Source organism: Elephas maximus, chromosome 6, assembly GCF_024166365.1.
Source record: "Elephas maximus indicus isolate mEleMax1 chromosome 6, mEleMax1 primary haplotype, whole genome shotgun sequence".
NCBI lineage: Eukaryota > Metazoa > Chordata > Mammalia > Proboscidea > Elephantidae > Elephas > Elephas maximus.
In genome coordinates, this window is record NC_064824.1 from 143,155,913 (window position 1) to 143,181,781 (window position 25,869).

At 51.4% G+C, this 25,869-nt stretch overlaps 1 protein-coding gene across 3 annotated transcripts in view; it reads right to left on the reverse strand.

The window, feature by feature from the left end:
* The window catches only part of HDLBP (high density lipoprotein binding protein), a 73,646-nt gene that overhangs the window by 20,167 nt on the left and 27,610 nt on the right, over positions 1 to 25,869 (reverse strand). For 2 of the 3 annotated variants that reach the window (XM_049888719.1, XM_049888720.1), the window contains exons 2-10: positions 13,684 to 13,745; positions 12,509 to 12,621; positions 10,006 to 10,163; positions 8,654 to 8,869; positions 2,571 to 2,777; positions 2,171 to 2,386; positions 1,733 to 1,939; positions 1,484 to 1,591; positions 331 to 435 (exon numbers count right to left, since the gene is read on the reverse strand). In XM_049888719.1, coding sequence (XP_049744676.1) covers positions 331 to 435; positions 1,484 to 1,591; positions 1,733 to 1,939; positions 2,171 to 2,386; positions 2,571 to 2,777; positions 8,654 to 8,869; positions 10,006 to 10,163; positions 12,509 to 12,584 — 1,293 coding nt within the window. In that variant the 5' untranslated portion in view covers positions 12,585 to 12,621; positions 13,684 to 13,745. Of the gene's footprint in view, positions 1 to 330; positions 436 to 1,483; positions 1,592 to 1,732; positions 1,940 to 2,170; positions 2,387 to 2,570; positions 2,778 to 8,653; positions 8,870 to 10,005; positions 10,164 to 12,508; positions 12,622 to 13,683; positions 13,746 to 18,599; positions 18,707 to 25,869 lie in introns of those variants that run through there. The other variant, XM_049888718.1, reaches the window with a different exon arrangement.

Here is a 25,869-nt window from a genome sequence, read left to right on the forward strand (position 1 = left end):
AGAGAACACAAAGGCATGGGTGCCGGGGGGATGTGACAGGCCCGTGGACCGCGAGCTGGGCCCAAAGCCTGACAGCTGTCCACAGCTGCCTTTCTAATCGCTACTGCCAGCAGGACCACCTTGTTGTAGGACTGTCCCCTGGGCTCCCTTGTATGGCCCCTCTTCAGAACAAGGTCTCCTCTACCCACAGTTCTTCTGGATGGTCAGTACCTGTCTGAGAGCCTGCCCCTCGCCCAACTGCCACCCTTTTGTACCTCCAGAATGCACAGCTCGCGTAGCCAGCCTGCATGGTATCTGGCTGGCCCGGCCCAGGTCCCCCCCGCAGCTCACCAAGTCCTTGACCATGGCCTCAATCTGTCCCTGGGCCACGTTCACATCCTCCGTGGGGCCTTCTAGGGTGATCTTGTCTTCGCCCTCGGTGAACTCGATGTGAACCTACCCATCACCAAAAACAAGGCCGGTTAGGCTGGAGGGCATGGTGCGGGGACCCACCTGTGTGTGCAGTCATCCGTGAGCACAGAGCCAGCGGGGCCTTCCTGGGGCAGCCAAAGACCCAAAGCTGTTCTGAGTGAATACATGGAAGGGAGGGTCACGCCACTGGACGCCAAGCAGAGTGGGAAGAGAGTCGGGTGAGGCCCACTGTTTTGGTAGTTTCATCTTCCCTTTCACCAAGAACGGAGACGGCAACGTCCTTTACACAGTGCCTGTCCCCGCACCGCTGACTTAAAGCACAGCAGCACCTGTCGTTCATGTCTCAGGTGTTGCTTTCTATTCCCTTTAGAACCCCAATTGCTCTGCAGCCTCATAAGGAATGCTCAGCTAGTGGGGGCCGCATTTTAAAACACGCACAGCTGCTGGGGGTGGCAGAGGAATTCACCGTTGTTACACAGATAAGCCGCCCTCCCCTGCTGGTTACATGATTTCGGATGCAAAGTATGAAAAGCTCATTAGGGGATACCTGCCACATGAGCAACTGCACCTACAGCCATCAGGAGCATGAGCCCAGAAAAAACCAAGGGACTGAACAACAGGAGTAAAATACAACAGATGCGTGTTTGCTGGTATTTTTCTCTGCTGAAGCTTATCGGGAGCTACCGTCTCCCCTTCGGTGAACAGGGAGGCAGAGGATGAAAAGGCCCATTCACCGCACACTGAACACAAATCTGTATACAAGTTCTGTTCTTCAAGAGCTCCTGGTGTAACTATTGCGAAGTTACTACACCACACCTACCAAACGGAATACTTCTTAAGATGCTGATTAAACCTAGTAACAACACACACTCTCCCTGGCGTGACGCAGGTATCTAAGTTTCTCCGGCTCCTCCTCAGAAAGCGAGCAGCTAGCTGAAAAGTTTTTCCGTCTTCAAAGTGATGCCTGGGGCAGCAGCAGCAATGAAACCAGTGTCAGAAATGGGATGTACGGGCGGGCTGAGAAAAGAACACGGGAGACACTCCACGGAACCCACGCAAGAATGCCCCTTGCCTTTGGCATCTGCTGTGTGATCTTGGCCAGGTTCTGTCCTTTCTTGCCAATGATGAAACGGTGCAGCCAGGAGGGGGCAGAGACAGAGGAAACGGTGAAACTGTTGGCCTGGAAAAACACGGAAACAAACACATGGCTTTGTCAGACTGCTTGCTTATGGCTTAGGTGGCAAGCAAGGCCCCAGCCTGGCATGTTTCCTACCCCCACCAGGGCCCAGGACCTCTCAGGGTCTCAGTGAGTGGCACTCACCTTGGCGTAGACCTCGGTCAGCGCCTGCCCCAGCTTCTCAGGCTCACCACGAAGGATCACGGTCTCTGAGGCGCTGTCTGAGGGAGGTATCTCCACAGAAACCCCGGTCCTCTCCAGGATCTCCTGCAGGGAATTGCCCTTGGGCCCGATGACATACTTGTGCTGTGATTTCTTCACCTCCACTGCGATGGTGGTGGTCTTCTTTTTCTAGGTGTCAGGAAGCAGGGCAGTCAGGAGGGGTAGGGCTGGTAAAGGGAACAGACACCACTGCCCAGAGAGCAGGCTGGTGAGAGGAGAGGGCCCCGGTGACAGCAGCTGGTCAGCAACAAGTGAACAAACCCCACATGCCTCAGCACTCAAGGATGGGGCTTTCTCTTCAACACAATTACTCCCGTCCTTCCCTCCTAGGTGCGGGACTTTGCACTGCCAAGCGTGTACCTTTTCCTCATAAATCTTCTTGATGCGTGCCACCGCCTGGGCCAGCTGCTCCTTCTCCCCGGTGAAGACGATCTCCGTCCGGCTGACGCTGGGGGGTGGGATGTTGATGCGCGTTCCTGTCTCCTGCATGATCTCACCCACGAGCCTATTGTAGGGCCCGGCGATGAAGGGATGGAAGGCCTTCTCCACTTCCAGCCTCTCCACAGCACGTTTGTCCTGGGAAGAGAGAGCGGCTCAGTGAGACCGATGGCTCAGTGTCACCGATGGCTCAGTGTCAGCGCCCAGGACTCAGCGGCAGGTCTGGCTACCCATCTGTCTCAATGCCCGCCTTGGTGAGCTGGAGAGCCCACATGCACAGGAAGGTGAGGCTGTAGCAGGCAGAAGGGAGGGTGCTGCGCACCTGCTCAGCTGAGATGAGCAGGACCTCGTGGCGAGCCTTCTCGATGCCCTCTTTGGTGCCGGTGATCTTGATCTGATTGCTCGGGTCATCTGGGCGTGGGATCTGGATTTTGGTTGCAGTTTTTAGCTCCAGGTCTTGCAGTTTCTCTCCATTTTTGCCAATCACAAAGCGATGATGTTCTTTGGGAATAGCAACGGTCGCTGAGGCCTACAGCAAAAAAGAGTCAAACAAAACCGTAGGCTCAAAAGAAACTTATTCTTCCCAAATGATGTGCGCTCTCTGGCAGGAACGCCGCTCTCACCTGCTTTTACCTAGCTGACCCCAACCCATCCCATCCTTTAGAACAGTCTCAGCTGAAACGCCTTACACTTGGGGAAGTGTGCCCTGGCCCCATGCCACCCTGTGAACTGCTATAATAGTTAGGGTGCTTATTTGATGAACGTCTTCCCAGACGGCTATCCGCATCGAGAGGACAAGGGTGTTTAAGAACAACACCGTTGTGATCCCCACGTACATCAGGTCCCCAACACAAGGATCTGGGCATGAGGAAGGGACACAGGTGCCCACTGACTGCTCACATGCGTTCGTTTCTGGACTTCCACACTGTCTTCTTCTGACATAAGCTTTGTTGTCTAGTAACAACCTTGTCCTCCTGCTCTTTTACAAGCAGCTGCGGTAACATCTCATTAGATGAAAGAAAATGAAAACAATCAACACCCCGCGTGAGGCTAGAGAGAAGTGGCTCCCCAAAGAGACCAACATGGAGGACAGCCCCATCTGTCTTCCTGCACTTTACAGAAAACAGACGCAAACTGAGGGGACTTAGGGAAAACGCCGAGGCTCCCAACGCAAGTGCCTTCTGCTACATTACTGAAAGGCCTCCCCCTTCCCAAGTGATACAACCTTACCACGAGCTGCTTCCACACTCTCAACAGAAATGTTAAATTGTAACTTAGACGCAATGAAACAACTGGGGCAGAAAGTGCCACCATGGTCTCCCCCTGCAGAAAGCAGGATGTAGCAGGAACACCAGCCATCTGAGTCTCATTTTGGCCATTCATGAGAAAACCTTACATAAAACAGCCCCAGACAGAACCCAATCACACCTTACAAAAACAGTTATGATCCAACGAGACTTAATCCAGAAGTGGTTCAGTTACCAGAAAGCCCATTCACACAGCCCATCATATCCTTGATCTAAGGACAAAGATCTAAGGACAAAAATCCAAGGGTCACCTCCTGCAAAATTCAAATCCTTTACTGAAGAAAATTCCAAAGAAAATAGTAACCGATGGATTTTTTTTTTTTTTTTAACATGCCACCACTTAACCCAGAAGCCTGACCTGCACTGGAGGAGGCCCCCGGGGAGGTGCAGCGTGAGGATGCACAGCAAACACGACGTGACGGGAAGAGGTAAGGGCCTGCACTGGCAGCTCACGCACCCGCAGACCTGGAAACCCACACTGGACAGCGTCCCTGGAGAGTGACGACTATGAAAGTCTCACTGCTTATAAAGGGACAAGAAACGGCCGTAGCGTACACAAACAACTGGCTAAAGATGTACTAGAAAAGAACACCGATTAATAATAGGTCAAAAAAAAAAAAAAACCAAACCATAACATACGTAGGCTTAAGCCCAACAAAAACGGTGAGATACGTGTATTAAAAACTAGAAATCCCTTCAAAAGCTCTACAGGATGATTTACATCAGAGATAGCAATTCTCCCAAGATCAGTTTTTGAAAATGCATGCAACTTCGATGAAAACACTGATTATGAGCTTTGCACTGCAGAACAAATAAGAACAGAATAGCCGGGAAAACTCTGAAGAGCAGCACAAGGGGGCAGGTGGATAAAGGGAGGGGGGGACAGGTGGGTGAAGATGAACTACGTATGAAAACACACTACAAAACCATGATAATTAAAGCAGCAGAGCAATGGAAAACTCATAGACCCCGCCCCCCACCCCCCGCCGCAAAAAAACAAAACAAAAAAAAACCCAAACCCATTGATGTCCAGTCAATTCTGACTCACAGTGACCCTACAGGACAGAACAGAACTGCCCCACAGGGTTCCCAAGGAGTGGCTGGTAGATCTGAAGTGCCGACCTTTTGGTTAGCAGCTGAGCTCTTAAGCACCGAGACACCAGGGCCCCAATAGATCCAAATTACTATGCAAATTTAGTTCATGATAAAAGCAACATCTCCAATAACCGGGAAAAAAGATCTTTCAAAAATGGCATTGAGGACTTTATAGTCACATGGAAAAGATGAAACAGGGTCTGCAGCTCACACCATTCACCATAAATTCCAAATAGAACAGGAACTGAATGCAGGAACACCCTCACAAAGTCCAGAAGAAAACACGGATCGCTCTTACAAGCCAGAAGTGAAAAGAAACTTTGCTAACAATGACACAAGATAATAAAAGGTTAATAAATTAGACTATATGAGAATAAAACTTTCACAAGCAAAACCACAAGTGGGCAACATCAAAAAACAAAGGACAGATTAGCAAAAATTACTTGTGACTTATATTACCAATGAAGGGTTTCAAAAAGCTCTAATACACTAAGCTCCTGAAACTGAGAAGACAGACAAACCGATAGAAAAATAGGCAAGAGATATGAACAGACCATTCACAGGAAAATGGCCCTCAAGACAATGAAAAGACACTCGATCTTGCTTGTCAGAAAATGCCAATGAGAAGTGCTCTCAGCCACCTCTGGACTGGCAGAGCCCAGCGCTGATAAGCCTGCAGGGCGACAGGAAGCAGGTGCTTGGATGCGGCCAGCAGAGTGCACGGTGGCACTGCGCCCAAGGGAGGGAAGGCAGCGACATATAGCAAAACTGCATGTGTGGTGACCCTTCGACCCAGCTGGCTCACTTCTAGGAATCTGTCCCAAGACACACTGGGCAGGATGGGAAAGAGTGTGCACACTAGATTTTTATTGTGACAATTCACAACAGCAAAGTCTGGAAACCACCCAACTGCCGTTGACAGAGACGGCTTCAATAAATTGTTGTACACCTAGAATGTCACGCAGCTGCGTAAACGAGGAAAATCACTACTCGCTGACACAAAGACACCTCCAGAAAAGATGCACAAAAGCAAGGTGCAGAACAGGGTTTATGGCAAGCTACCCTTTGCTTCTAGTCTCAACAATAGCAGGAGGATAAGCAAAAGATGAAGGAAGGTCACCTACAGTGGAGAGGACAAGACAGGGTGAAGGAGGAGGCAGGCTGGAAGGGCGAATTCTCTGAACACCCTTGAAATAGAGTTCTGACCCTGTGATCATACAAATGTTCAAATAACTTGAAAACATGAAAAATAAAGTGAAACAAATGAACCTCACTCTATACCAAGATAACAGCATAACCCAGAGAATTACTCCAGATGACCTGAAGACACTGTATTCCCACTGCATTTTAAGGAAGTCTTAAAGTGCACCGAGGGGTCTTACTGTTGGTAATAACACTGGGAGCGTCATTTTCTAACTATCACAGTGAAAACAAAGCCATTCACTGTAATAATGTCATTAGGAATGGAGAACTGTCACCAAAGAGACAAACACAAACCCAAGGCGGCCAGTCCCTAGCCAGGGTGCGTTAACCAGAAGCAGCCTGCACTCTGGCTTGCTCTTCCCTGACAGGGACACCACAAGCATCTAGACTGTGGTCTGCACATGCAGCCGCCCAAGGGACCGGGTTCCTGGTCACAGAGCTGATTCTAGGTTGCACAAGGATTAGCCTGGGTGCTGTCCTTTGCTAGAAACGAAGCAGTTGGAGAGAGGATGGCAGCCTGCTTGAAGGGGCCCCTGCTGGCCAGAGATGAGGCATTTCAAGCACAGACAAGGACTGCACAGAATGAGGCACATCAAAGGTAAAAATCTGAGTTCATAACAGCATTCCAGAGATGACTGGTAACGTTTCCTCTGCACAGTCGTCAGGGAAAAGAACCCTTACCTTCCTGCATTTCCATACGGACAGTGGACGAAAGGAAGTTCTTCACAAGAATACCGACTAGTGTAGAAGGAGCGACAGATGAGAAAATCATGACTTGCAACTCCCAGTGAGTTCAGGCAACAATCACCAGCAGATGCTAAACCAGTGAGTGCGAGACGACAAGGAACTTCAGGACGCGTGGACCAGCCTGCAAGCTCCGGAGTCGGCATCAGCACAGGCAGAGCCAGAGATTCGGCATCACCTACAGTCTCCTCACCAAACAAGGAAACTGAGCATCGAGGGAATCAGGCCTTGACATCTAAACGCCAGGGTGCAGAAGTGATGACAGACGGCAGGACAAATCAAACCCCACGGTTCCCACCAATTGATGGCATTTAAAAATGGAGGAGGGAGAACTGTTGGAGTAGAAACTTGAGACTATGACCAGACACAACCTGTAATGGATCTGAAGAGCCCCGGGAAAAGACTTCTGAGATGAAGAGGGAAGTGTGAAAACAGACTGGGCTGAGTATGGAGATGGCATTGATAAATTACGATGAACTTCACGGAGGTAACGGCGTGGGGGTCACGTACAGGTCAAACAGCGTGTCTGGGATTTACTCTAAAATAACCTGAGGTGGGAGGTGAGTGGTGGGGGCCTGAAGCGCATCCCCACAGTGCCCAATCCCAAAGAAGTCTCGACTAGTGGACAGAGCAGAAGTTTGAGAGCTTACTACACACCAGCCATCCCGGTAAGTAATTTACACACATTTAGCAATTCCATGAAGCCGGACAGAGTGAGTGACCTTCCCCAAGCCACATAGTTGAGTAAGCGACTGTCATGGATTGAATTATGTCCCCCCCCCGCCCCCCAAAAATGTGTGTATCAACTTGGTTAGGCCATGATTCCCAGTATTGTGTGGTTGTTCCCCATTTTGTGATTGTAATTTTATGCTGAGAGGATTAGGGTGGGATTGTAACACCAAGCTTACTCAGGTCACCTCCCTCATCCAAGGTAAAGGGAGTTTCCCTGGGGCATGGCAAGGGAAGCAAGCAGAGAGCTGGGTACCTCATACCAGCAAGAAGGCAGCACCAGGAGCAGAGCGCATCCTTTGGACCCGGGGTCCCTGTGCCTGAGAAGCTCCTTGACCAAAAGTTTGAGGACAAGGACCATCCTCCAGAGCCGACAGAGAGAGAAAGGCTTCCCCTGGAGCTGATGCCCTGAATTTGGACTTTTAGCCTGCTTTACTATGAGAAAATGAATTTCTCTTTGTTAAAGCCATCCACTTGTGGTTTTTCTGTTATGGCAGTACTAGACGACTAAGACAGTGACAGAGAGAGAGCGCTCCCACTGCTGGGCCCCCAGCTCCTGCCCCACAACCTCTCTGGGATCAGATCCTATCTGATCTAGAGCCGGTTCCCACAAGGGTCAGAGACTACCTAGTGGGTCCTCTGGCTAGCCAATCTGTCATATTACATGTTAACAATACGCTCTGAGTTGATCGTGGTCTCGACACAATGCCACTTAGTACGAGAAAGGCACCACGGACAGACTTATTACAACAAAACCAAAACCAAACCAAACCAAACCCACTGCTGTCGAGCTGATTCTGACTCATAGCAACCCTACAGGACAGAGTAGAACTGCCCCATAGTTTCCAAGGAGCAGCTGGTGGATTCGAACTGTCAACCTTCTGGTTAGCAGCCATAGCTCTTAACCACAATGCCATCAGGGTTTCCCCAAATAAACTCCAAGCACTGGGGCCAGGCTGCCAAGGACTAGAAAACTGCTTTTAAAAAAAAAAAAAAAATTGAATTTAGAATCTCCAAAGGCTGGACCTGTAAATCTTTAACTAAAGACAAATGAGAAAGCTACTTGTCATGCAAAACACAGGGGCCAATCCATGTCCACCCACCCATCACACCTCACGCAGGCCCAGTTCCTCCTAAGTGTCAAGCTCTGGGACAAGCCTCCCCCATTCAGTCATTCAATCAGACAGTCACACGGTAGGTGGCTGAGCAACACGCCCGACGTGGTGGCTCCGCGCCGTCCTGGGTCCCCAGCGGTAAGGGTGCAACATTGCCTGACCGCGTCACAGGTACTCTGGCACAGCATCAGCACACCGCACGGAACACCCACCTGCGTTTGCAGTCTGGCGACAATGTCCTTCCGGGCTTTCATGACGGCATCCAGCTTCCCCGAGACCATGATGGAGAGGCCCTGGTCTTTGGCAAGGGACAGCTCCAGGTGTGCACCCGTCCGCTGCATGATCTCAAGGCAGATTTTTGCTTGTTCACCTTCTCCAAACTGGTTCATGTCCTTGTACTTCCTCTCCTCCAGGGGCACATGGAACACCTGCTCGGACAAGACCCACGGGATGGTGGAGCGAGGAGGAGGAGAAAAGAGTGCAGTCTGAGCACCTGGGCACTGAAGGCGCCGCCCTGAGCCCTGGGACAGAGCCCTCGTTACACGAAGAGTAAGTAAGGGCAGACAGCAGTCAGTGCTGGGAGGTAAACAGGGGCCATGAGAGCCTGGGCAGAGGGGCGGGAGGAGAGGCTGAGGATGGGCGTTCTGAAGAGAGGACACCTGAGCCCGACTGGCAGGAGGTGAGGGGAACAGCGGCAAAGGCAGGGAAGCATCCGTGAGTTCAACAAGGAGGTGGCAACGTGCGTGGGTGGGGAGCCCACCCTGGAAGCTCCCTGTGAGGAGGCGTGTTGGTTTTCTAAGTAAAACGGGGAGCCCCTAAGGAGTTCAAGCAGAAGGACATATTCTACCTGACAACACCAGTTTCTCTAGGAGAGGGACTCAGGAGGGCATACAGGCCGGAGGATCAAGAACGACCCCGGGTTTCTATCTCGAGCTACAAAGTAGAAGGTGGTACATTTACAGGACCAGGAAGACTTGTCTTAGATAGGTGTCAGAGGCCCACTGAAAGGCTGAGGAGGCAGGTAGTTTTGAGTCAACTCTACAGGCAAAAGACCCAACGTGAGACCATGGAAATGACGCAGAGAGAAAATGGGCCCAAGATGCTGTCCATCCCCACGCAGGTGGAAGAGAGGACTCGTGAGGCCAAAAGAAAATGAAGACAGTGGCGTCATGGAAGTCAGAAGAGAGGAGCACTCCACATGTGGGCTGAGAGGTGGAAGTGGAGACGAAGTCTCGTTGGACGTTGGTGGTAGGAGCAGTCCCACAGTTTTGGGAACGCAGACCAGATTTCAGAACTGAACAATGGGACCCGATAACCTGACAAGTACTACCTGAGAACCCAGCATGTGCCGTCCGCTCCTCCTCCTGGGACAAGGGTACACGGTGAAGAGAGGGAAGGCTGTGCTCTCATGGAGCTTAGGCTGGGTAGGGGCACACGGGGTGGGGTGCTGATGAAATCTGCCTAAGGCCCCTCCCTTTACACCCCCAGTGGATTCATCTTCACATACTCAATCCCCCCGGTATCCCCTGCTGTCTTCCTGGAGGGACTGGCAGGGAGTGCCCACCTGAGTGATGACAGAAGCCTTGATGGGCCGGATCTTGTTGCTCCAGGCCCCAGCGGGCTCCTGGGCGTTCTCCAGGCAGGCTGCCTTCTCAGGGAGCGGAGGGAAGGCATCCTTGTAGGTTGGAGGGTCGCTCTCCTCTTCTGAATTTAAAGTAGCAACTGGAACAGGGGCAAACCAAATAGAAAGCCCATGGCTTTCAGCATCAGGTGAAAAATACTTCAACAGTTTTATAGCCAAAAAAAAAAAAGATACCAACTGACCCAGTGACAACTTCCTCAACCACCAAAACCTTGTCATTTGCAGTGATGGGACAGGGCTGCAGGAGGTCAGGACAGGCTCACTTAGGCCCCCAGCCCAGCAGCCTCTGCCATGCCCACCGAGGTGGCAGCTCGTGCCCAGAATTACAGTGTACAAACTTGAAGGGAGGCCAGGCCCTAGTCCCTGACTCCCATGTGAAGTCAGCCAAGGCAGTGTGTGCTCCAGTCCTCCTACCAGGGCGAGCTCCATGAAGCCGGCTTTGCCGAAAGAGATGATTAGGTCCTTGAGATTAACCTAAAGCTGAACTAAAAAGCCACACCTACCATGGTATCAGTCACAGAGCGCCCCTAAACTTACGGAACCAAACAATGGGGTGCCACAGGGCTGCCCACCAGAGGCTTCTGAGGCAGCTCCAGCTGACTCTCCACGTGGGCACCAGGTAGGACTCTGTGGGACCCACCACACCTCATCATCCTCCCATGCAGAAGCCAGGCTCCTCGAGCAGCCACAGCGCCCTCGTCACACTCCTGCCCACCAGGGGCTCCTGCCCCACCAAGCAGGGGCCCTGGGAATGACAGCTGGGGACCGCCAAGCCCTCGGAAATGCAGTGTGTGCCTGTCAGGGTCACCCGAGACCCCGGGAAAGCAGGGGGTGCCTGTCGGGGGTCACCTGAGCCCCTGGGAAAGCAGGGTGTGCCTGTTGGGGGTCACCCGAGTCCCCAAGAAAGCAGGGTATGCCTGTCAGGGGTCACCTGAGTCCTTGAGAAAGCCAAGTATGCCTGTTGGGGGTCACCTGAGTGCCCGGGGCCACACAGTGTCTGGCTCAGTGCAAGCTCGGTGAGAAAATACTGGAATGGAGGTGCAGAGAGAACAGGCCGACCTTTGGAACCAGGCAGGCCTACATCGGACTCCTGGCTCCAGCACTCGCTGGCACCATGACCAGGCTGCCCAAGAACCCCAGTAAATGCGCAGCAGTGCTGATAAGCAGTGTGTTCTTCCAGCACCTTGCTCCCCGTCTACAAATGGAGCCACGCCCCCCAACAGGCTGCTGCGTTACAGACTGCAGCCTCCGCTGAGTGCTCAGGTTCACGCTGCCCCAAACGGCAGCCACATGTGGCTACCGAGCCCCTGAAATATGTTTTTTTTTGAATTTCAACTTAACATTATGAGTGGACACTCGATTCCTCAGGAAAACCTTTAAGTATGCTCGGAACCACCTGGATTTGTGAATCTACCCCTTGGAGCCACACAGCTGATGACAGCCCGACCCTAATCAAGGGCTTCAGGGAAGATTTTCCATTTGAATGGGAATGTGCTGTCGTCCTAAAACACACAAGGTTTCATAGAGAAAACCAGAGAATATCATCACATCACTTTTTTTTTAATATTAGATGTTATGACGACAATGTTTTAGATATACTGAGCTAAATAAAACACAGGTAGTCCCTGGGTTACAAACCTCTGACTTATGTACAACCCGTAGTTATGAACCAACCCCTGTAAAGCCTATTAAAAATTCGAGGTACGTACAATGGTTCGTAATAACAAACAGGCGCTACTTTGCGACACCCATTGTAACACCGTTACTGTGATATTACACGTAAGACGTCTTAGTGTATCTGGAAGAGTTTCTTTAATGTTTTTATGCATACAAAGGCACACTACACAGAATACATACCAAAAAAACATTCGACTATGTTAAGTATGAACTGTGCCCAGCTGTTCCAACTTATGTACAAATTCAACTCAAAAACAGACTTAGGAACGGAACTCATCTGTAACCCAAGAACCGTATATATATTAAAATTAACTTTGCCCATTTCTTTCTGTATAACGTGTATCGGAAGATTTAAAACCACCACTGTGGCTTGTGTCCTATCTCTCCTAATGGCACTGCTATTGACCCTGAGCTGCCTCAGGAAGCTAGAAGCCAGGTCTAGCCTTCACCCTCAGGGTGGGCTTCTGGGCACACACAGCCTAGGTCTTAACACAACCAGGAAACAGCAGCTTTGACAGCCAAATCTGTTGGCTATCCAGAATGCTTATCACATTTTAAAACTTACTGTGTTCAGATTCACCTGCCCCTGGCTAGCCAGCCCTGCTTCTCACCTACTGAGGTGCAGATAGACAGACAGACTCCTGGCCCTGCCCAACAACTGGAGAACCAAAAGGGATTTCCAGAAAGGCCACAGGGCTGGAGGGGCAGTGCCCGAGAGTCAGCAAGAAGAGCGCACAAGGGGCATCACCTTTGATTTGTTGTGGAATCAGCCCACTCCGGTGTTCAGCAAAGCTCTCTTGGGTCAGAACTGCAACGGAGCTCATTGTTGGTTGCACACCGACGCACAGTCCAGGTAAGCCACTGCAGCAGGAAGAACAAGTCACAGAGGAAGAAAGTCAGATGTACAGCCAACTCTCAATCACCTAGGAGACTGTTAGCCTGAAAACTTTGGCCAAAGCTTCTATTCTCTTTTACCAGCAAGCTACACCTTTTTGTTTTCCTCACTTACAACCTCTGATATGCAAACTCTCACCAAGCAATGAAAAGGCAAAAAAGGTGAGGATCTTGGGTCCACTGTGCCCTCAAAGCGTCCCCGTCACCACAGAGGTGGCGGCTCAGGGATGCTCGAGGGCTGCATGCCCACCGCACCTGGTGTGGCCCAGGCAGAGCAGCACCTGTGGAGCCGTGTCACTCACACATCTCCTGACGCACAGTCCATATACATGTGGCAGCTGCGGCAAAAAGCAAACCTAACAATTTGCAAGGCGCTCGTCCACTGAACTCAGCAGCCTGGACCCAAGTTTCCGTACGTACTTGGTGGTAACCAGGCTGTGCCCACACACTGTGCTAAGTGCCTCCAAAGCATGTCAGTATGGTCACTCTCCCCCAGTCGGCTGCCTGGTTGTGGGGCCGCTTGCAGCAGCTCCTCAGGCCAGCGCAGGTGCCCAAGCAGTCTGGCTGCAGACTCCACCCTCAGCGCCACATGGTACTCTGCTGGCCCAAATGAGGGCCTGGGATGTGGCACGGGAGCCAGGGTTCCCGTGTCTGGACGTGGCTCCACCAGTGGACAGCTGAGGGGAAGAGGTGATCTGACGACGGGGGCTAGCGCCTGCCCCCCCTCCCCAGGACCACTCAGTGTCACTCCTAGAGAGGTCTGTGCACCCTGACTGGGAAGAACCCACTCTCACAGTTATGCACCCAAGACCTTGCTCACAGTACCTTGGCAAACATATGAGAGCCCAAGTAATTTAACAGGGCAGTTTTCGCATAATTTCTAAAACACACAGGAGGCTTCAGAGATTGTCTCTCAAGAGCCCCTGGAAACTTGGTAATGCGATGTAATGGAAGAGGCTACACATGGGACTAGGAAGACCCACACACAGCCCACGAGAGGAACGGCTGCAAACACGACGACCAACTCACCAGCGAAACGGTCAGTAGCCAGGAAGTCCGTCCTGAGGCGCCTGTCAGCCTGCCAGCTTTTGCTAGTGTGGGATGGGGAGGGGGCAAACCGGAGAAAAGTTACTTATCTATATTTTAAGCCCAGCCCCTTGGACTCCGCAGCCAGAAAAGGTCAAAATCTTATTTACACTTTGGTTACTAATACCAAGACTTAGGCAAGTTTCTTGGAAAAAAAAAAAAAAAAGTGTGTTGAAGCTCTCCCTTAAGCCATCAGTTTCGAACAAAGCACATGACAGTAAAACCCAAACCACCGAGAACTTTCAGAAGACAACGTTTTCAGGGAGCTGAGGGAGTGACCTCTTAAGGGCCAAAACTTTTAAAATTTAACCATTTGAAGTGAAATCGTCATGAAATGGACAGTTTGCTCCCCTGCACGGTTAAATAACCTCGTGGTGTACTATTTATCTGCGGACGCGGGGTCAGAACCAGCAGCTTCTACAACGTTGTGCTGTTAACACAGGACAGAAGGTGAGCTCCTTCCTGAGTCCTCTCAGCTTTCTAGGATTACCAGAAACTTCTGTCCTTAACAGCACTCTGCACATTCCGCAGTTGCTTTGTTTTCCACACTGTTACCCTGTAAAAGCCCTCCATTTCCTTCTAACCCACTGGGGATTTGGAAACCAGATCACAAAATCGCAGGGTGGGAAGGGACCTTTAAAGGACAAAGCACTACTCTGTAAGGTAAGAGTGCATGGGTCACCTTGCCTTGGGGGACTTGTGCATAGGCGAGGCCAAGGTGAGAACCACAATACTGACTGTACTCCCAAGCTGTAGTGAGAGATTTTAAGGCAGATGAAAGACATGTATTTGAAACAGCAGAACCAACGACAGTAACAAGAGCACCCCACCTAATTGGAGAACAGCACCCCAACAATCTTGCCCAAAAGACACATGTTCAGGAGTCGGGAATGCAGTTCATGGGGATCTGGGGGGCACTGGGAGATTTCTGATTTAAGTGTCTAATCACTCCAAGCAGAGACAGACCATGGCATTCCCAGAGCGCAACGCTGGCCGAGATTGAGATGTTGGGCTGACTCACTCGGAGAAATGACTACATGCCAGTGGCAGAGCTGCCCTGGAGCCCAGTCCCACCAAACGCACAGGTCCACTCTGAGGCTGAATGGGCGGCAGTGAGGACAAACTGACCGAGAGAACCTTAGTCAAGAGCCAAAAACCAAACCCGCTGCCGTCAAGTCGATTCCAACTCATAGCGACCCTAAAAGAATACGATGGCTCCACAGAGTTTCCAAAAAGCGCTTGGTGGATTCAAACTGCCAATCTTTCGGCTAGCAGCCATAACTCTTAACCACTGTGCCACCACGGTTTCCTAGTCGAGGGCAGCACTAACAAATTCCACTCTGCAACTCTTGAAGATGACGGCAAGGAAGAGGGAGAGCGCTCCGGCTGAACCGGGATCACCATTGCTGCCCCCACACCTGTGTGCGCAGCTCATAGACAGCTGCTTCTTGGGTCCCATGTGACAGTCATTCATATCCACCAGATGGGTGAGGATGGCAGTGCCCCATGTCAGAGCACCCAGCAGTGAAGTCAAGGACCCAGCTGCCCACTGGCCCTGGTCCACCTGCCTTACCTTCCTCCCACTCCGGCTGCGCACACTCAAGGCTGCTGACCTTCCGCTTTGCACAGCTGCCCACGCATGTCTTAGAGCCCACTAACACCACTGACTTCTAGCCCCAGGCCAGGTCCATCCACGTGACCTCAGGGCCCACGCTCTCCCTGGGCCTCCACGGACCACGGGTGCTTTGGGTCTCCTGCGCTCGGCAAGTCTTGAGATGGCAGGCAGTAGACTCCCCCAAGCCTCAGGCTCACCCACACCTGGAGCACACAAGCAAGGCATGATTGTTCTGCTGGGTGACTCCTCGTGTCTCCTGTGAGGCCGCTCAAACACCTTCTGGAGAAGTTAATTCCAACAAGCCTCCTTAGCCCAAGTAGCTTAAGGCCAGGTCGTCGGCACACCTGAACTCTCACTAACATCCAACAAGGAAAACCTGGGCTGAGCCTGTCTGCCTCACTCCCCCACCTGGGCAGCAGGAAAGGGCAGGGAGAATGGACCTCCAGAGAGCTCCAGAGTGGTTAGACAGGATATGCATGGCCTCCAAGTCCGGATTTCCAATAACAGCTTGTCAGAGCTAGAAACTCAGGGAAACCATGAGAGACTTGAGATCTAGGGCTAATGTCATCAAACAAAGTGGCAGTAACTGCCTTCTCTTTTAAGTAACTCAAGACCCTGTTCTTAAGACTTTAGCAGTCTGTGCTGCTTCCAGCTCTTGGGGGAGTCTCGGGGGACTCAGCTCTCCTCTGTACTTCCCACCAGGGTGCCCTAGCCAAACTGCTCCTGGCCACTGGTCCCACCAAGAGACACTGGACAGTTCTTGAACTGCTTCCTGTGCTCACCCCAGCTGCACCAGTGGGCCTAACCACAGCAGCCGCACTGCCATCTGGACCTGCTCTCCATCTAGGGCCTTCACCTGCTATCTGAAGCTCCCAGGAGGCCTCTGGCAGGCCAATTACCACAGAACAGCTGCCCAACGTTTGCCACCTCAGGTTCGCAGCGGATCTGAGAATACAGCTCAAGTCAGGGTGAGAGGGCCTCAGGTGCCACTCTTCTGCAGCACGTGAACACCACCAGGATGGGAACCCCATCACTTCCGCGGGTGCCTGCCCCACCCCGAAGGCTCTGAAAATGGTCTGCTTTATACTGCGCCAAAATCTACAGCCCCTTTCGCCCTGCTGGCTACGGGGAACAAGTCACGCTTCCCCACAAGACTTGTACAGACATGTGAAGCCCGTTCTCCTACTCAGTCCACACCAGCCTCCTCTCTTTCCACCTTTGACTATCCCAGGACAGCTGCATGTAATAGTCCCCCACGGCTGTGGCTGCTCCAACCACCAACCAAATGTGAGTCGTTGGCATTTCGAGCCATCAATGCAACGGCTATTCTCAACCTGGACTTCCAGTGTCATTCTGAGCGTATGACAGCAAAACTTAACTATACAACAAATGGAACTAGACCTAAAGACAGCAGTAGACGCCAACGGCCTTCTCTTCCACCCCCCAAGGAACTGTCAAGAAGGCCACACAATCAACAAAGTCTCAAACTCAGTGCCAGCAAACAGACATCAATAAAGAATTTTGTAAAGGGAATTTTGTTTTTTTGCTTCTAAACAAGGAATTATTTAAGTGGCTAAGTTTTGCCAATTATGTTTTCGAAAGGAAACTTCTTTGCAAAGGGAACTTAGCCACCAGAAATCTCCATAAGAATTTTATTTCAGCCACAACTGGGAACCTTAGTGCTTCAAAAATGCAACAGGAATGGGTATACCAACCACCAAATCCATCAAGATGTCTCCAACTCGTAGCGACCCTACAGGATAGAGTAGAGCTGCCTCACAGGGTTTCCAGGGCTGTAACCCCTGAGGGAGCAGACTGCGACGTCTTTCTCTAGGGAGCACCAAAAGTCCCAGCTTCTCCCCTTGTCTTTCAAGTGCGCGCACGCACGCACGCACACAAACACACACACACAGCCAGCCTGCAAGGGAAAACTTTCTTCCAAGTACCTTTAGAATAAAACAAAATAAAATCCAGATCTGCACAAAATTAGTCTTTTTTTAAGACTATCAGTCCACTCTAGACTAGGTGCCAGCAGGACTCGTGGTCCTGGAAGTCGGCACCCAGTCTGCACTGGAGGGACTTGAGGATGCCACCTCAGCAGGGCCCTCCCACAGGCCACGAGGGCCGCGGGGCGGGGGACAGGCTTAAAGGGCCAGTGCGCACTTGGCTCTTCCAACCTTTCATCCAAATTCGGTATTTTTCCGTAATGTATTTTTCAACCGTTAAGCTGGAGTCTAGCCAGGTTGTACTCAAGCACAAGGAGGCCGCCGCCCCCCCCCACGCCCCGCGACCGACCCCCGCAAGGAGAAGACTGCAGCAGGTGGTCGCTGAGAGCACACCACGCGACTGGATCCCGAGCGCACAGGTCTTCTTGCCCAGCAGAGGACCCGCTCCCCGGGAGGCAGCAGCGCTGCACCCGTAAGCTTTCGCCGGCGGAGGACCAACCGAGGGCCCGCCCCGGGCTGTGCCGACCTAACCCACCCGACGCCACGGCAGGAGGCTGCAGCCCGGCCGGCAGAGGATCAACACCCGGAACCCCGGCTGAGCCGCCTGCACCCAGCACCTGGCGGGCGACCGGCAGCCCCACTGACCCCGACGTCCTGAACCCGCCGGGCTCACACTCGGGGGCGCGCCGAGGCGCTGCCGGCGCCGGGGGACCCACGGCCCCGAGACGGCCCGGGCTGGGGAGGCGGGGAGGGGACCCGGAGCCCGGGGAGGGGGGCCGGCGCCCGGGGAGGGGGGGCGGCGCCGCGGGCTCGGCCCGGACGCGCCAACGTCAGCGACCTGGGCCCAGGTCGGCACCCCTCCCCCGCGGCCCGCCGAGGCCCGCCGACGGCGCGCTCGGGTCGCCGAGCCCAGGAAGGCCGCCCTCGGGCCCCGCTAGCCCGTCCGCGGCAGCGCGGCCGCCGCGGGCCGAGAAGCGCCGCGTCGGAAAGTTTCTCGCACTTTTCCTCCCGGCCAGCGCCGCGGCCCATGCGCAGTAGTGACACGTAGCCGGTGCCCCCCCCACCGCGGCCGGGACGCGGACAGGCGCCGAGACCGAGCAGCGGACGGGGGCGCCCGCGGGACGGGGTGCTGGGGGGGCACGGCCGGCGAGGAGCCCCTCCACGTCGGCAGCGGCCCCCGCCCCCGCGCCCCAAACTTTTCTCCCGCAGCGGCCCGCCCCCGCCGCGCGCACCCCGGCCCCGCCGCGCGCACCCCGGCCCCGCCGCGCGCACCCCGGCCCCGCCGCCCCCTGGCTCACCCAGTCGGCGGGCCGCCCGCTCCCTCCCTCCCTCGCTCGCTGGCTCGCTCGCCCCCCGTCCGCGCGGGAGAAGCCTGGACGCTCGGAGGAGCGGCGGCCGCGGCCCGGCAGCTATATAGGGCGGCGGCTCCAATCCCACCGAGACACGTCAGCCGCCGGCGCCCCGCCCCGCCCGACGCAGCGCCCACGCCGCCGCCCGCTCGGTCCCCGCGCGCCGGCCACCGGGGTCCCCCAGCCGGCCCCGCACCCCGACGTCCCCGACAGGGCAGCGCGCCCAGGCGTTCTTCCCAGCTCCAAAAAGGGCTTCTGCGGGATTTTTTTTTTTTCATTTTTTTTTGGGGTTGTGGTGAAGTGGGGTCGGGGACTTAGGAAATTAATCGCCACCCCAGAAAGCAGAGGGCTAAAGCCACACAAGAGCCGCAGAGTGAAAACTACCAAGAACAGGAAAGAGAACACCCAGGAGGGCTTTTCTGGAAACTTATGTCAGCAACAATACTGCCCCCCCCCAGCACTCCCCCGACCAAAAAAAAAAAAAGACTCTCAAAGGACAATACAAACGAAATTAACTACTGGCCTAACCACCAAACAATTCCAATCCCTAGATGACCAGTGGGGTCAGCCTAATAAAATCCCAGGCGGGAACAAACCCTGTGCTCCCAACAACCGGGAGTCGGGTGTTCACTTCCTGGTTCCCCACTTCTGTAGACCACCTGTCCCACCCCACTCCTCAGCAGCCAGCTGGTTGTTGGGTTCTGCCCTGAAGCCAGCGGACTCATGATGACCCCATGCATGACCCAATAAAACACTGCTGGGTCCTGGGCCATCCCCAGGATCCACGGTGAATCCGGCTGTTGTGGCGCAGATTTTCATCAGCTGAGTTTTGGAAATAGACCGCCAGGCCTTTGTTCCTAGTGTGTCTTTGCCTGGAGGCTCCACTGAAGCTTGTTCAGCATCACAGCAACACACAGGCCTCCAGCGACAGATGACAGGTGGCTGTGCACAAGATGCCAGGAAATGGAAACCCAGTCTCCAACATGAAAAGCCAGAATTCTACCACTGGGATCAGCATTGCCAGTTTAATCGCTTCAAAAACTTAAAGCCCCCACCTGTGCACTCATATACGAGTGAATGCACACGCCCACTGTGTGTCCGGCCCTGGGGACACCTGCATGAGCCCCACAGAAGCCCTGGTGTGGGGGTCACAGGAGTGGGCGTCACACTGCACCCACCATGTAGTAAGCGGTAAGTCCTGGGGATCTGTAGAGACATCAGCCTGCACTCTGACAAGTGGCGTGCCTGCATGTCCAGCCATCCTGGGCACAGCGAGGGGCCCAGAGGGGCTGGAACGTGGACAGGAAGCAGGGGGCCAGGTCACTAGAGCCTTTTGCCTTGATATGGGTGATGCTCAGGTGATGGGAATCCAGGGGAGGGTCTTGAGCAGCAGAAGGCATGGGCAGGTGTGTTTAGCAGAACACTCTGACCCTGTGTGGAAGAGATGGTGGCTGGGCCGCTACTGCAGCTGTTCCATCAGAGAACACAGTGGCTTGCATTATAACTGGCAGCAGTGGGAGACACTGGTGGCCAGGCCTGGGGTCAACTTGGAAGGCAGCACCAAGAATTTCCTTCCGTATTATCTGGATGTGGGGGTGACAGAAAGAAGTCAGGAACATCACAGAGGTATCTGCCCAAGGGACAGAGGAGCCTGTGGGGGTAAGAGAAAGAAGTCAAGAATGGCATAGATGTGTCTACCCTCACAGACACTGGGAGCCTGAAAGATGAGATGAGGAAGGGCATGCGAAAACTCAGGTGTTCTGACCTGGGCAGTGAGGTCAGGGATGGCCAAGAGGAGATGTCAAGTCGGCAACTGTGTGTACCAGTGTGGAGGGTGGAGAGGTCTGGGGCCAGCAGCACACAGCCACAGGGACGCCAAAGCACAGCAGGAGATCACCTGGGGAGAAACCCAAGGCAACGCAGAGAAGGGGTGAGGACACCATCATCACAGCAGTGCTGAATTACCAGTGTGGAGCCTGGGCAGGGCGGACCCCCTGAAGCCTACGGGAGCCTCTCTAGGTACCAAGGAGGCATTGAGACCCCCCTCTGTGTTACTACTGCAGTTGTGGGTAATACGTGGGGATACTCAACTAGCAACTCGTACTAGTTTATTGCAATTTTTTTTTTTTGAGGGCTCAGCACTCAAAAAAATGTGGGGAATGAGGTGGGAGGAAAAAGGGCTACGGAATTCAGGAACAGTCAACAGGTCCACTGCCAAGGAACTTTCAGTGAAGCTAAGAAGTCAACACAGGTAGATGGCTGTGGGCATAGGAGGCCTTAAAGAGTTGGTTAAAAAACAAAGCTACCAGAAGTACAAAATCAAACGTTCCATGTGTGGTACAAACCATCCCTTCTGACCAGTTTTTCTTCCCAGCAAGCCTTAGTACATCAAAAATAATGGTTTTAAAGACAAATTTCAGGACTTCCGTTCCAGTAACATCCAGGTGAGGTAACGTGTGAGGACTATGGCTGCCTGCAAAGGTCATTATCAGCCTGTAATGTCTGGCTTTTCAGTCCTCAAGGGGAAGGGGAGAAACTCTAGGCCTGTCAAGGTGAGAGGTTAGAACAAAGATGCCCACTCAAAGCCATGGTCCCCAAGGGCCACCCCAAGGAAGGCAGATCCAAGGAAAAAAGAAAAGTCCAGGAGCACCAGGAGGCTGCCGGGCGCTCTCTGCCTGGCCTGTGCCGGAGAGGAGGCATCTGGGAACCAGTGACTGGGGACCAGCAAACCATTCGGGCTTGGGAAGCAAATTCCTAAAACCCCCTGTGCATCTAAGAACCATAGCCCAAACCTAGAAATTAACAAAACAGAGAGCAATTCCACTCAGGAGTGAATACACCTCAAGCCAGGCCGAACAGGATATGCACAGAGCTATCCTCCCTGTAAAAAAACGAAAAGTCCAAAATTCAAAGGATAGGAAGACTAGAATAGAGTTAGACTCAAGAACTTCAGATGACAGAACTATCAGATTGACATGATAAAAAAAAGTTTTAAATGATTTAAAGATCTAAGACATAAAGGTGACACACACACACACACACACACACACAAAACCCAAAAAAATCCAAGAGATGGAACATGTGAAAGCGGTCAGGAGCCACAGATGAGAGGATGAGAAAGCCCAACACATCTAAAGGGAGTTCTAAAAGAGGAAAACAAAAAGATTGGAGACGAAATAATTGCTTAGAAAATTCCTGAACATAAAGATAGAAAATCCTCCCCCCAAAAAAAACCCCAAAAAACAAAAAAAGGGTGGCTGGAAGGATAATTTAAACTAACCCACACCAAAACGCATGACACCAAAGACAAGACCAAATCTTAAAAGCAGCTAGAGAGAAGAGACCGGTTATCAACAAAAGAACATAATGAGACTGAGGGCAGACCTCCTCACGGCAAGACCATCTACACACTAGACGATCACAGAATAGCAACTCTCAAATGGTGAGGAAGTTAACTATTAACCTAGAACTCAACATCTCATTTACTAATGAGAATGAAATAAGGGCACATTCAGACAAATATACACAATTACTATCAACAGATCACTGCGTTAAGAACTACTGCATCTGTTTCCTTGGGCCCCTATAACAAAACACCACAAACTGAAATGTAAACAACAGAAATTTGTTGTTTCACAGCCTTGAGGCTAGGAGTCTGAATCAATGTGTCCGCTGAGCTGTGTTCTCTTGGAAGCTTCTAGAGAAAGGTCTCTCTTCATTTCTTCTGGTGGCCCCGGGTGTCCCTTGGTCTGTGGCTGTAGCATAACTCCATGGTCACAGTGGGTTTCCCTGAGTCTCTATCTCTCTCTGTCTCTTTTATAACACTGGGATTGGATTAGGATCCATCCTACCCAGGTATGGCCTCATGTTAATTCAACTGGTAACATATTCAAAGACTGTATTTCCAAACAAGGGCACATTCCCAGGTAGCAGGGTTTAGGAATTAAAGCAGCCAAATGAACACTTAACCACTGCACCACCGGAGCTCACAACTACCAAGTGACATCTATCAGGGAGACCTGCAGAAATTATTATTACAGAGAAACCAGTAACCTGGGTAAACCGAAACAAGCATTGACCATATGCTAATTAATAACAACAATAATAACTTGAAGGAAATTAAATATAAGATAGAATTAAAATACTAGGCAAGAATAATACATAAAGTGGGAAGCGGAGACTGAAGCTGCAATATCCTACGATCCTTAGATTATCTGGGGAGAGGCTAACCCACTGCTGTTAAGTCGATTTCGACTCATAGAGACCCTAGAGGACAGAGTAGAACTGCCCCATAGAGTTTCCAAGAGATACCAATTTTAGCCTTCGTGAGGAATGAATGATGAAAGGTAACCTATAAAGACAGTTTCTCAAAGCAATGGCATTCGAATGGAAATTACTGGCAATGTTCTAGATGCCCACAGGTTCAGAGGTACTCATTACACTGTACACTATTACTTACTGGCTACATCATTTTATATTACCAATTATTAAAAAAGAAAATAGGAGGCGAGAGAAATATCAAAAGCAAGGAAAAAACATGGTAAATAAAACACAAAACATGGTGAAAGAAATGAATCAAGTATGTCGGTAATCTAAGTAAGTGTTGAACAGAATCAACTGGCCGCTTACAATATACAACTATAAGCTATTCAAAAAAGCCCTGAACCATGAGGATGTAATGACTGAAAACACAGGGATGAAGGGGGAACCGCAGGAAATGCCCACCAAATGAAAGTTGGGTTAGTGATATTATTTTCAGATAAAATGGACTGTACATAAGAAGCATTCTTAAGGACAAAGTAGGTCAAGAATAAAAAATTTAATCCTGATTATGTATGTACTTAAAGACATAGCTATACAATCTGTAAATTAAAAGCTGATAGATTACTAGAAGTTGATATATTCAAAATTACAGAGAAGACTGACCAAACTCTCTTGGCAACATTGATTATGGAGATTAAAATAGCATACCCCATTGCTGTGGAGTCTATTGCAACTCATAGCGACTCTATAGGACAGAACAGAAATGCCCCACAGGGTTTCCAAGGAGAGTCTGGTGGATTCAAATTGCTGACCTTTTGGTTAGCAGCCGAGTTCTGAACCACTACGCCACCAGGGTTTCCAAAATTATACAGAAGGTTCAATCAACACAATTAATAAACCTACTTAGCTAGACATGTATAACTCTTTACCCAACGATTAGAAAAGACACATTATTTTCGAGCATACATGGAGCATTTAAAATAGTTGTCTAGGCGCTAAGGCAAAAAGATAATCAACAAATAGAAAAGAATTAACACCGTAACAATTACGTTCTCTGACCACAACACAATCAATTACAAGTCGACTTGAAAATTTTTAAAAGTCTGGACATTTAAAAATTTGCTCCTAAATAATTCATGGATCAAAGGAGAAATCTGAAAATGTTATGAAAAGTGGACGAGAAAGCTATTACGTCCCAAATTTGTGGGGTGACGCAAGAGTGTCACCCGGAAGCAAGTTTCTAATCTTAAGCCATCACGTCAGTAAAAAGGGAAAAAATTAAAATAAGCTAGTCATCCTCCTTCTAGCTTCTCCTGAAATTAGAAAATAAAATAAGCTTAAAGAAAGTAGAAGGAAATAAAAATAAATTAATGAAGTGAAAACATACACTAAACCAAAAACCAAACCCACTGCCGTCGAGTCGATTCCAACTCAAACTAGTGACCCTACAGGACAGAGAAGAACTGCCCCATGGGGTTTCCAAGACAGTTAAGTCTTTACCAAGCAGATTGCCACATCTTTCTCCCATGGAGTGAGTGAGGATAAACAAGACCTACAGCTGAGTCTTTAGGAAGACCAGGCAGCTCTCTAGCGAGAATGATCAAAGAAGAAAAAGGAATAAATAGGCAGTATCAGGGATTTTTTATCAGGGATGCAAAGGAGGACAAAACCACAGACGCAACGGAGACTTTGAAAATCATGCAAGAATTCTTTCAAGAAAAGTATTGTCAAAAACTTGAAACAGATGAAATAGGCCATCTCTAGAAAAACAAGTTACCCAAATTGAGTCAATTAGAAGTAGAAAATTTGAACAACTAGTCCTCTCCACGTTGAAAGGAAGAAATATAAAAATCACGACAAAACGGCAGAGGCAGAGATTTTGTAAACTAGCCCTGAGAGGTATCTTCCTGACTCCGTGAAAAGCTAGTAAACTCTGAGACCCCGTCCAGACACAGAAATGCGAGGAAGGACCTCACCTAGGTACTCAGAAGAAAAAGCCCAAAATAATCGCAGCAAACTGAACCCAGAAATGTAAAAACATATATCATAACAAAGCTGAGTTTATCCCAGCAACGCGAGGTGGCACAACAGTAAAATAGGTGGAGGCAATTCACCACATTAATAAAAAAAAAAAAAAAAAAGCACCAGGGAAACTGATGTAATCACTTCAGAAGGGTGAAATACCTACAGTGCTCCTGATAAAAACTACAACTGCGAGGAAAGGGTGTTTGCCAGAAACCCCACTCGCAGCGTCCACATCTGGGCCACCAGGAAGCCCACTCGCAGCGTCCCCATCTGGGCAGCCCACTCGCAGCGTCCGCATCTGAGCCACCAGGAAGCCCACTCGCAGCGTCCATATCTGGGCAGCCCACTCGCAGTGTCCGCATCTGGGCCACCAACCAGGAAGCCCACTCGCAGCGTCCGCATCTGGGCAGCCACTCGCAGCGTCCACATCTGGGCAGCCACTCGCAGCGTCCGCATCTGAGCCACCAGGAAGCCCACTCGCAGCGTCCGTATCTGGGCAGCCCACTCGCAGTGTCCGCATCTGGGCCACCAACCAGGAAGCCCACTCGCAGCGTCCACATCTGGGCAGCCACTCGCAGCGTCCACATCTGGGCCACCAGGAAGCCCACTCGCAGCGTCCGCATCTGGGCAGCCACTCGCAGCGTCCACATCTGGGCAGCCACTCGCAGCGTCCGCATCTGAGCCACCAGGAAGCCCACTCGCAGCGTCCACATCTGGGCAGCCACTCGCAGCGTCCACATCTGGGCCACGAGAAAGCCAAGGGTGCACCTTGCACTGAGTCTACTCTCCCCTACGCTAGGAGCCTGGCCGGGGTGGCAAGGCAAGAAGGAGAAAGGTGTGAGGGCTAGAAAAGAAACTGCCAGCATCACTCTCTAAGGAGACTCAGAACGATCTAATGACACGCTCTTACAACTCATTAAGAAGTGCCGTT